The 12,274-nt window shown below is 44.7% G+C and overlaps 1 protein-coding gene across 3 annotated transcripts in view; it reads right to left on the bottom strand.

The window, feature by feature from the left end:
- Positions 1-1,756: 1,756 nt before the first annotated feature.
- The window catches only part of MEI1 (transcription coactivator), a 95,634-nt gene continuing 85,116 nt past the window's right edge, over positions 1,757-12,274 (bottom strand). For 2 of the 3 annotated variants that reach the window (XM_087662294.1, XM_087662296.1), the window contains 8 exons: positions 4,643-4,828; positions 4,180-4,470; positions 3,591-3,738; positions 2,991-3,511; positions 2,839-2,883; positions 2,558-2,631; positions 2,400-2,487; positions 1,758-2,315 (listed from right to left, as the gene is read on the bottom strand). In XM_087662294.1, the coding sequence (XP_087518420.1) occupies positions 2,157-2,315; positions 2,400-2,487; positions 2,558-2,631; positions 2,839-2,883; positions 2,991-3,511; positions 3,591-3,738; positions 4,180-4,470; positions 4,643-4,828 (1,512 nt within the window). In that variant the 3' untranslated portion in view covers positions 1,758-2,156. Of the gene's footprint in view, positions 2,316-2,399; positions 2,488-2,557; positions 2,632-2,838; positions 2,884-2,990; positions 3,512-3,590; positions 3,739-4,179; positions 4,471-4,642; positions 4,829-12,274 lie in introns of all 3 variants that reach the window. The other variant, XM_087662295.1, reaches the window with a different exon arrangement.

Genomic DNA, 12,274 nt, shown 5'->3' with positions numbered 1-12,274 from the left:
TTGAATGGCTCATTCTTTGACACAAAGTAATCCTTCATGTTTCTTTGCAACTCATCCCATGATAGTTTCGTGCCATATTGTTCTTCCTCATACATCAACCATTTTGAAGTGTCGCCCTTCAACAACCGGGCCGCTACCAATCCTTTTCTTTTGCTTGAAACTTCGAGTAGCCTCATGTACCCATCTACTTCACAAATCCATCTATTCAAACTCATAGAGTCCCTTTCTCCTTTATACGTCTCTGGTGCCTGGGCCTTATACTTTCCTAGTTCATTCAATGAAGAGTCATCCCAATCTTCTTTTCTTTCTTTCTACGTTTTCTATAATCACTTTCATTCTCCGTCTCGGCTTGAGCATTTCCCAAAGCTTTTGGTAGCATGGTGGCCAATAGGTCTTTCATCACCTTCTGCATGGCCTCCATCGGGTCGGAGTCGTGCCAAGGCACATCTCCACCATGAAGTGTTGCTTCTATCTCATTTTCAGGTTCAGTTGCATATCCTTTGTCTACCTCAATTGGAGGTCTGCTTGGATCCATTCCTAGAGCCACCAAGATTTCATCTCGGTCATCTCTATTCCCACCTTTGTTCTTGTTGCATCCACCCATGTCGATGAACCACAACTAGCTTTCCTCCCTGAATCGTTCCCACGCCCGTGGAAGGTCTAGCCTTTGCGTGAGAAGAGCTCTGATACCAAGTGTGACACACTAGGAGTGTGTGGAGTGCTTTGCATAACTTTTCATTCGTCAACCACGGTTGGTACCGTGATCCCCCACAGTCAATCTACCATCTTTGCTCACAAGAAGGCACTTTGCTAGAAAAGAGTATAGCTTGCAAGAGACCTTTGAGAATGAAAGAGAATAGTTGTACTATGAAGGCGCAAGGCCCAAGTGAGAGAGGAACACCCGGACCTTTGCAAGATGAAAGTTTGTTACAATGCTTGTTTACGCACTTGACCTCCCTCAAACTCTAGACGGATATTCACTCAAGAGCTTAGAAACTAACAGGTACGAGGTTCATTAACTGACAGCCAAGATGCCATAATGGTTAGTGGTACAGGTTCTAATCTGTCAGCCTACTAGCCCAGGTATGACAAGTTGGGCCATAGTAGCAAACCAAAATTCTGAGAAAGCTTTCTGTTTTGCTCATCAATCTCTTCCCCATATACTGTCCCAAGCTCCATAGCTTGTCTCTAGCTTCAGGTCAGTAAAGATGTTTTCCTCTTCTGCCTGTGAACCTGATACCTTGGTCTTCTTACCATGGTCACGTTTTACCCACCAGTTTTGTCCCACTCTACAAAAGGTACAAGACACCTGCTTCTCTCTTGAGCCACACTATCTTGAATCTCATTAGTTCACAGCCACCTTAAAATGGACCTGTTACATCACATCAAAGTCAATTATTTCAAAAGATAGATTTAAGAATTCAGCTGCAGACACTCACGACCAAGACATGCCTCTGAGAGAAATCTACCCCTCTCAAAGAAGAAAGATTTAGAACCTGAGTACATCGCTAAGATATTAGAAAGTCTGACAGGGGGAAGAATATAAGATCTCATTGCCCAGCTGTTCCAATGTGATCCGAAAAACACTCACGAAGAACCACCTGTTATTTGGCAGCAGCCCTTTTGATGCCCTGCATAGGATGTATGCCACAAGAAAGATGCATTGGAACTTACAACAGCCCTAAACAGTTCACTGAGACCCCTTGTATAAAAGAAAAACTTCTGATGGTTCCACCATGGAGAAGAGGATTTTTCTGCTATGCACTTCGTCAAGATGTGTTTACATTCAAGGAATTTAGAAATGTTCAAAATCATTTTATCAAAGTTACAACACGGGAGCCTGACACTCTTGTAGACATGTTAAGACCAGCACGACAAGCAAAGGAAGATATCAATTTAAAAAATAACAGCAAGGCACTCATAGCCTCTTTATTACAATCAACTATACAACGACTTTCACATAGAGAGGGGGCCATTACAAGCACTTTACACTGGGGGCGACAATCACAAGTGGATTCCATAGCAGATGGTGTTCGATACTGGTGTTTTAGCACACAAGCCTTTGGCAAGCTTGCTGCATCATTCTCTACAGGTAGTGTCCTTGGAACTTCTCAGCCATGTATGCTATGATCTCCTATTGTGGACACAAAAGGTACTTATTTGTTTGCTTCTGCAACTTTGAACAGCCTCCCCAGTCCATTATCTTTCCATGCTGCTACTTTGCGGCCTGGTTCAGATGATGTCGACATGCTTCGAGTTCGCACCCTCTCCATTATCAGCTGCTTGCCCATGTGATCTTCATCATACCCAATCACCTTTTGGAGGAGTAGATTTCTTTTAACCAGATGAAATGCATCTCGGATAGCAAAACTGTATACATAACAACAAAATTTTCTTGCCTGTGTGTCCATCTGTGACTCATCAAACTCGGGCAACAAATCTTGAGCTGGTGATTTGATTTTTTCCTTCTCTGTCCTCTCGTTGGCCCTGATAAATCCCCAGTTATTAGAATAAAGGTTAAGCAAGACTCAATTTTGATATGTTGTCATAAACCTACCTGTTATGTAATTTTGGCCGCTTGAATTGAGGTTCCTCTCTGGTCCTCCGGATAGTGGTAACTGCAGGAGAAATCTGTGCTAATGGTTAAAGATGACAAATTCTTATTCGAAGTATTATGAATTACTTCTTTTGTGAAGGAGAAATCTGTGCCAATGGTTTCTTGCTGAAACTTAAAGCAAAGTGGTCTATTTTGCAAGAGCAGCTCTGCTAGGCTTAAGGATGTCAATTTATGTGAAGCATTAAAACAATACGGTACAGAACATTGTGAAAGATGGATACTTCATGGTCTGCCTCAATTCTTTTGCCTTTATCGGTGCCTTTGAGCTGCAAAGCAAGTGCACTTGTCACTTTAACCTCTTAAAGAGTGCACTTAACACTTATACCTCTTAAAGAAAGGGAACAAAAACTAGTTAAATTAACAGGCCACTCACTTTACTTGTTTGCGCTAGAAGGCCCTCAATGACAGCAGCAACATCTGCAGATTTCTCACTTTCTAGATTTTCCTTCTCTATAGCATGTCCTACCTGCTGCTGTACCGGAGCAGCAGGCTGAGGTGTTGATGACTTCCCACCATCAATATGTGCATGGTTGTTTATTTCTCCCTCTCCCCCGGCATTACCCTTGACCTTTGCTAACTGATGACTTGGATGTTCTTCACCTTCTTGATTCTTCTTGTCACATGTCGCATTGTTTGACCCTTTCACACTGCCCATTGTATTATGCCTTGCTGTTTGTTGACTCACACTGCCCTCACGTCGTTTGTCCCTTTTGTCATCAGATGTGCCACCTATCCAGAGGGTTGTCTGCTCCTCCCAAGTAGAAAAGAGATCCTGTGATTGCATAGTTTGTGTGCTTCTAACAAATTTGTTCCGCTCTGAAAGATGAGCCAAACTTTCATCCACCAGAAAAGGATTCATAACACTAGCTCTTGCTGTAGCAGAACTTTTCGCATCTGCGGTAGTGTTAAATCAGCACTAGACAACATTGTTTCCAATGTTTTTGTAAACAAGTGAACATGTACAGAGTACAACCTTGCATTTTAACATCATTTTGAGAAGCCCGCTCTTGTGATTCCACATAAGATTGATGGGGACATTGTGTCATTCCTAGCATGCCTGCATCTTTCTCGTCTTTTGATAGTTCTTGCGGTGAGAAACTATCAAGAGGGACCAGTTTGTTCTGGTGATTTGTCCATGGATAAGAATACAGAAATAATAGTGTAAGCTAGATGCTAATATTGCACTGAAAGAAAGCGTTTGGTAGCTGCAAAATACAGGTATGACATTCTTTTTGTTGAGGTGTTACCTATCTTATTTCAAGTACATTCTTTCTTATATTGCACTGAAAGGAAGCTTTTAGTAGCTGCAAAATACAGGTATTACATTCTTTTTCTGGAGGGGTCCATATCCTTATTTCAGGTAACATTATTTATTATATGCCTTACCGACATTGACAGTGAAGTATGATTGTGTGCACGCCAGCTACAACAAGGACATGGAAAAGTTTCTTAAGCAACACGACCACAGAACAGATTCGTAGACACTTTCTGGAGTTGGCTGGTTAGTGTGTACTATTACAGCACTGGTAACTTGAGATCAAATTTAAAAGGACTTACAATACCTCTAAGACGCAGGCAAACAGCCATTCTGCTGTGATTACTCGGATACCCCACCTGCATGCAGCATTGTACTTTTCACCATCTCTGAACTTGCATAACAAATGGGTGACTTTCTTGGTCAGTTTCTCTGTAAACTTAGCACCAAGAACAAAGCACAAATTGCGCAGCAATAACCGATCTTTGTCTTCATACTGGGAGACACAAAATCGGCAGATCTCAAAGCCAGGCAAAGGAACCTGGCATTGCAAAGGCTGATAAAGTACATGACTTCCAATGTCAAGCATCCTCTGTTCCTACAATTCAGTACCATGAAAAGCATTTACAAAGGGTGCACCAGAATATAACCTCCGAGACATTCAAGAACTCAAAACCGCAGTTGATAAACCAGGCCTACTTATCAACATCAATCAGGACAAAGAAGACTGCAGAATTCGTAGACAAAAAAATTACAAGAATAAAACCTACCTCCAAACAGAATCGTATCCAATGAGTTGAAATTGCCTTTGCATGTAACATAGGTGATTCAAGCTTGGTCCCATGGCTTACAACTACGAAGTCCACATTTCTCCGCACAGCTCCATCGACATTAAAGGAGATGTCCTTATCCATCACACCGCCACCACAATTAATCCAATGAATTATCTCTTCTCTCTGCATCACAATATTGAAAGACAACCCCAACATATATTACATCTCTCCTCCCAAGGAAACCAATAACCAGAAATCAAGATTTATGCAAACAATAAAGCACTTCCCTGTTCCCCCCCCTCCCCCCTCCTTTTCAAAATCATGGCTGAGATCATGTGCAGATCTTGAGATTCAGCTACAGCCTATAGTCTACACCACAGTTTCTATGAATAGTTCCATCAGATTAGAATCTTTTTTCTTTTCTTTCTACCGATGGGACAGCACTATACATGGTTCTACTCTAGCATAGTCCCATCATATAGTTATTCTCAGCATTGTTTCATAGGCCACTTACTTATTTTAAGTTATCTTCACCTTACTGATGAAATGACATTAGACATGGATGTACTCAGCTGTTCAGCTTAGCCGATCCAGACGTCCTAGGCCTTGACACAGACACCAACGACACCTCCATAGGCGGATACAGGGGATTATTGCTCGAGCTGGAGCTAGACCCTCCATACCCACATGAGATTGTACCATTTGGAGCTCATTGTTACTAGACAAAGCTCTATGTTTTACACATAGCCATAGTTAGTTTCCTTTCTTATTTTGTTTTGTGCTACATATTTTGCCCAAACAGTTGTACCATCATACACATGATTGTAACTCATGGTCTCATAGGTCATTTTGGCCTTTTGTAGACGTTAATATATCATTTCATTTCACTCTCTCTCTCTCTCTCTCTCTCTCTCTCTCTCTCTCTCTTTTTTTCGTAAACTCTCTCTCTCTCTCTCTCTCTCTCTCTCTCTCTCTCTCTCTCTCTCTCTTTCGTAAAAGGTAATTGTATTAATTACGAAAAAAATACAAGATTACTTGATTACAAGATACATGATGACCCTAAGCCATCATGTGAAGAGGTTCCAGTACTACGAGTTACAAAGTCATGGCAAAGACGCGGAGGAAATTGCCATATGCCAGGGACGTAAGTCCTCCCTAGAGAGCATGTCAGAATGCTCGAGAAGATCTAGCTGCCAATACAAGAGGCACTTAAGCCTAGCAATATGCCGCTGAACATTATAGGCGGAATCAAAAAAAAAAAGCATTCCGAATGGTCCAGTTATGCCAACAGCCCCAATATCGAAGAAAGTGATACATGAGCTTCATGTGGCTGTGCCGGAGTGGGGTATTTGGGCTGCCCAAAAACCCAATCAAAGGGGCGTAGTGTGAAATCAACCACCGCTCGCCAAACGGCTGACAAGAATAACCAGACTTTCTTAGCGATGGGGCAAGAAATAAATCGGTGCCAGGCGGATTCCACAGTAGTAGTGCAAAAGAAACAGTTGCCATTGGAGATTCGTCGCTTGGAAAGAGCTGAAGCAAGCGGAAGACCACAAATCATCACTCTCCAAAGAAAGACCTTATATTTGAAGGGTGTCTTGTTCAACCAGCCCTCCATCACAGTTGCCCTCCACCATCACCGGGATTTACGCAATCCCCATAGAGTATTCACTTTAGTAACCAGCCATTGATGATCTTTAATCAGAAGATGATACACCTGGTTAGCAGAAGCTTTGCTTAAATTCAGCCGGCCTTCGAAGTCCCAATCCTGCCAGGGATGATCCGAAGCAAGGGCAGGAAAAGGTTGTCTGCTCTGGAGCACCATCAAAAGCTGTTCCCATAAATGCCTATATCCACGAGGGATCCTGAAAAGCCTCCTAGCTGTATGAAACGATATTAGCACATTGCGACTGGCAAGGGTGGCATCCGCGACTGAAGATAAGCCCAAACGTGCCATCCGGTTGAATTATGGTCTAAGCTCGTGTTTACCTTCCCATGAAAGTAATCGCGAGACTGCCAGCAATTCCAATTGAAAAGAATTAGTAGCTACGCGATCCTCCGTTGGATGCCATTGAGCCTTCTGGAGGACCAATTTCCAGGAACATACCAAATGAGTAAGCAACGATGAAGAAGAACTGGAGAACCACGAATCAGCATTAAGAATATGCCACCAAGAACTCCGGATTTGGGTATTGCCATGCAGAAGCCCATGATCCTCAAGGAAATAACGGACTATAATGACCCACAGATGATGATCTGAGCACATGGCGCGGAAAAGAGACCAACGGAGTGCCAGCATGTGAGTTTGGGCATCTAAAATAGCCCCTCCACCTATGCGTTTGGGGGTGCATGCATGCGACCAAGAAATCCAAGAAATACCTGCATGCAATGAATCCTTCTTCCATAGCATGAAACGAATAGATTGAGTAAGAGCATTCAGAGTCGTAGTAGTCCAGGGCAGCAATGGCAAGAAATATGTGAGCATTGGCAACATAATTGTCTGGGCTACTTTGAGGCGAACATGGAAGGGCCAGGCCTGAGACTTCCAATACAGAAACTTAGCCGCCATTTTTTGAGAAATCCACTGCAGAAGCTGCTTTGGGGAAACATCAACACCCAAAGGGTACCCAAGATGCCTGACAATGGAGCCACGAGGAACAACCATACCTTGCCAGTCCAAGGACTGCAAATCCGACTTCGTGCAGCTGAGAATGGCTGATTTGAACGCATTGATGCGAAGGCCGGACACCTGACCAAAGAGAGCCCAAACATCCAATGCTTTTCGAAGGTTATCCTTGTCCGCTCGCAAAATCATAAAGCTGTCATCAGCCAAGGATTGACTAATGAAGTGCTGTCCAGAAGGAAGCGACAATCCAGCCAACTGAGTAGAAGCTGCCATATGAGATAACATCGAAAGAACTGGATGAGTCGCAAGGGCAAAGAAGAGAGGGCTCAAAGGGCACCCCTGTCTGACAGAGCGGGCAAGGACAAATGGCTCAGTAACACCTCCATTCAGCATGACTCGCGAAGACACCACAGCACTGATGGCGTAGATTAGACGAGACATCCGAGCACCAAAGCCCATAGGAGACATAAGTTCAGCAACGAAAGACCAGTCCAAATAGTCAATAGCCTTTTCCAGGTCCAATTGAATCAGTACGACCTCCTGATTAGAATGCCTTGCATAATCAATCGCCAATTGCGCATTTAATACATTATGCAGAATGTTTCGGCCCTTAATGAAACCATACTGGAGAGGATGCACAATGGCAGGGAGATGCTTATGGAGCCGATTCGCCATTATTTTGGAAAAGATTTTATACATAGAACCCATCAAAGAAATTGGGCGCCAATGTTTCAACGTAGATGGCGAAGGAACCTTTGGAAGCAGTTTAATAAGTCCTTCTTTCCATGAGGAAGGCATGATCCCCGTTTCCCACACCTGCTGAAACAAAGCCTTCAATGGTTTCGCCAGTTGGGTAGCAAAAGCCTCAAAGAACTCATTGGTGAGACCATCCCAACCCGGACTTTTATCCTTGGGCAAGTGCAACAAAACGTCCATAACCTCTGCCTCACAAATATCTGACTCCATAGTAGCTTGCATGTCCTGCGGAACCTGATTGCAGACCAGGTCATAAAAAACCGAACGAGCCTGAGTAGTTTGGGCTGAAGGTGGAGAAGTGGAACCAAGAAGGTCGCGGAAATAATTCCTACACATATGCACAATAGTCTGCGGATCAAGGATCAGGTGGCCTTCTACATCCTCGAGTATGGTCAAATTCTCCCGAGCAGGAGAGGCATGGAGAGCTCGAAAGAACTTATGAGTCTGACACGCACTATCTTGCAAAGTCTCCGTCAGATGTTGCAATTTGGCCTGCTGATACGATTTCAACTGAAACTCTTTGATAAGATCAGCCACCCGCATTGCCAGTGCTAGCAGAAATGCATCATCCGGAGTGTCCACCAGCAAAGAACGAACCAAAGCCAGCAGGTCCTCTGCTGCTTGTCGACGCCGCCAACAAAGAGAGGCATAATGGATCCCATACTGCCGAGCAACCCGCTGCACATTAGAGAGCAATCTTTCAAATGAAGCAGTGCCCTGAGAGGAGAAGTCCAATAAGAATCTATCAATCAATTACTGCGTATAGCCCTGAAAGATTGCATGCTTCAAGTAAGACGAGTTGAAACGCAAAGGGAGTCTCTCCAGAAATTGCTTGAAAGGTGCAATGGGTTGTGCAAGCAGCTCAAGCTGCAGAGGGAAATGGTCCGACAAGGCATATTGCTGCAACATTTTCATTTCGAGCATCTCAGGAAGAAAATCATCATTCTGCATGATGTATATGCGGTCCAACCGCGACCATGTTGTTGCATACTGGGCAGAATGGAAAGTAAACCCTGTAGAAGACGGGTGTAGCTAGGACCAGAGATCTTGCTTAAGAACAACAAGAGCCAACTCACGCCACATACGACTTTCCGGCGCGTCCATTACCGAATGCTCCGATGTGGACTGGGAAGAATCAACACACATATTGAAATCCCCCATCAAGAAGCCCCGTCTGCCAAGTGACAAGGAGGTCTGCAAAGTCTGCCAAAGCTCCCGGCGAGATAAAGGTTCATTCGGAGCATAGAGGCCAAGTAACCATAAGATCTCCCCTTCGAATAAAATTTCAATCACCAGAAAGCGACCATGCACATCATTTTTAATAAGAACGGGCTGATATTTGTCATGTACAATCATGAGCACACCCGAATAATACATGGCCTGTGTCCCTGTATAGAACAAACGAAAGCCATGGCAATCCACAACTTTTCCGGCTTCTCTGTGACTCTTGTGCTCAACAGCACACAGGACATCCCACTAATTCTCATGCAATACAGTCCACATGGCATGTTGCTTGTGGCGAGAACAAATTCCTCGCACATTCCACGTGGCTATTTTCATGTGCATTCAAAACAAAATCAAGTACGAGGCACAGTTTACCTCGATTTGACTTTTTCTGCGAGAATGTCCAGGACTCCCTCATCCAAGAAATCCACCAACACAGCAAAAGAGTTCTGAGGACCAGATTTGGAGGTAGACGGCATATCGGCTGGCTTGGGGATGGAACGGGGATAACGACGATCCCACGGGGTAATGACGTTGCCTCTGGTATCAAAAGCCAGCTTAGCAAGTGGACCCTTTGGACGATCCGAATACATTCTCCTGGTGGACTGAGAACGGGGGGCAGAGGAAACCATCGCAGGAGCAAAGCGCTCTGAAGACAACATTTCCTTCCTGCGCATATAGGTACGCATGGAATCTTGTAAGGTAGTAGGCACAATATTCTCCATGCCAGCAACAACCCTACTGCCTTTTTTTGCACATACTTCAACCCAGTCAGTGGCACAAGAATCCAGACCCGGAACCTGTTGTTTACCTTTGTCCAGAACTTTAGGTGGGTGGATAGCATCCAGCGACGAAGCATCACACACCATATCTTCCATGGGCAGCACAACATGGCCAGCATCTGAAGTGTGTTGCTGCTCCGAGCATTCGGCCATAAAATGTCCCAATTGTCCACAGGAAAAGCAATGTCCTGCAAAATTACCCCATTTCAAACGAAAGTGTAACGGATGCATGCCAGAGCAATGGAGGCGTAACCAAGCAGGCCTTTTCCTTGCAGTGTCCCATAACATACACAACCGGTTGCGATTCACAGCCCTTAGACTTGGAGGAACCAGAACAGTGCCCACAGCGGCCATAGCGTCCTTCAACAGTGGCCAATAGACAGCCGGACAATTTTCCACTTCAACCCACACAGGGCATTCACGTTGCAGCAGACGCTGAAAATCTACCATTGGGCGCCATGGTACAACATGGACCAACCGGCGATCAAAAAACAAAGGCAATTTAGACAGGAGAGCAGCACGGTGCGTCTCAGATTTCAATAGCACCTCAAAAAAACCTCAGGGCCCAACAAAAATCTCTTCAACACATTCCCCTTGTAGCAGACTGTGCAGCCACTGGCGAATACGGGAAAGTAGTGGGATTCGACCAGTGAAGAAGAGTATTACAGCGCGATCATAAAACACCGAAAAGGAGCGCAGGACAGTTTTCGGGTCCACAGTGGCTTCCAGAACATCGTCAGGTGCAGAGTCAGAAAAGACTTCCTGATTATGCTGAACATAATCGCCAAGCAGAGTGTTGGCAAATTCCAGCAAATGCTCCCAGTCAACATCCTGAGAGTCCATAGAATCCGAAGCAACCTGAGCATAGGAACGATCCTGATGATCCACTCACTCACTCACTCACTCACTCACTCTATTTTTTTCGTAAAAGGTAATTGTATTAATTACGAAAAAAATACAAGATTACTTGATTACAAGATACATGACGACAATCCAAGCCATCATGTGAAGAGGTTCTAAGTACTACAAGTTACAATGTCATGGCAAGGATGCGGAGGAAATTGCCATATGCCAGGGACGGAAGTCCTTCATAGAAAGCAAATCAGAACGATGGAGAAGAGCTAACTGCCAATACAAGAGGCCCTTAAGCCTCACAATATGCCGTTGAACATTATAGGCGGAGTCAAACAGAAAAGCATTCCGAATGGTCCAGTTATGCCAACAGCCCCAGTATCGAAGAAAGTGATACATGAGCTTCATATGTGGGTGTGCGGGAGTAGTGTATTTGGGCTGGCCAAAAACCCAATCAAAGGGGCGCAGGGTGTTACCAACCACCCCTCGCCAAACAGCCGACAAAAATAACCAGATTTTCTTAGCGACGGGGCAAGAAATAAATCGGTGGCGGGCGGATTCCATAGTAGTGGTGCAAAAGAAACAGGTGCCATTGGAGATTCGTCGCTTGGAAAGAGCCGAAGCAAGCGGAAGACCCCCAATCATCACTCTCCAAAGAAAGACTTTATATTTAAAGGGTGTCTTGTTCAACCAGCCCTCCATCACAGTTGCCCTCCACCATGACTGGGATTTACGCAATCCCCATAAAGCATTCGCTTTAGGAACTAGCCATTGATGATCTTTAATCAGAAGATGATACACTTGGTTAGCAGAAGCTTTGCTCAAATTCAGCCGGCCTTGTAGGTCCCAATCCTGCCAGGGATGATCCGAAGCAAGAGCAGGAAAGGGTTGTCTGCTCTGGAGCACCATCAAAAGCTGTTCCCATAAAGGCCTATATCCACGAGGGATCCTGAAAAGCCTCCTAGCTGTACGAAACGATATAAGCACATTGCGACTGGCAAGGGTGGCATCCGCCACCGAAGACAAGCCCAAACGTGCCATCCGGTTGAATTGTGGTCTAAGCTCATGTTTACCTTCCCACGAAATAAACGCGAGACTGCCAATAATTCCAATTGAAAAGAGTTAGTAGCCACGCGATCTTCCGTTGGATGCCACTGAGCCTTTTGAAGGACGTGTTTCCAAGAACATACCAAATGAGTAAGTAGCGATGAAGAAGAACTGGAGAACCGCGAATCAGCGTTAAGAACATTCCACCAAGAACTCCGGATTTGGGTATTGCCATGCAGAAGCCCATGGCCCTCAAGGAAATAACGGGCTATAGTGACCCACGGATGATGATCCAAGCACATGGCGCGGAAAAGAGACCAACGAAGTGCCTGCATGTGAGTT

This window comes from Lygodium microphyllum, chromosome 21, assembly GCF_053477565.2.
Source record: "Lygodium microphyllum isolate KBCC chromosome 21, Lygodium_microphyllum_v1.1.10, whole genome shotgun sequence".
In the NCBI taxonomy this organism is placed as follows: Eukaryota; Viridiplantae; Streptophyta; class Polypodiopsida; order Schizaeales; family Lygodiaceae; genus Lygodium; species Lygodium microphyllum.
This window is presented reverse-complemented; position numbering and strand designations above follow the sequence as displayed.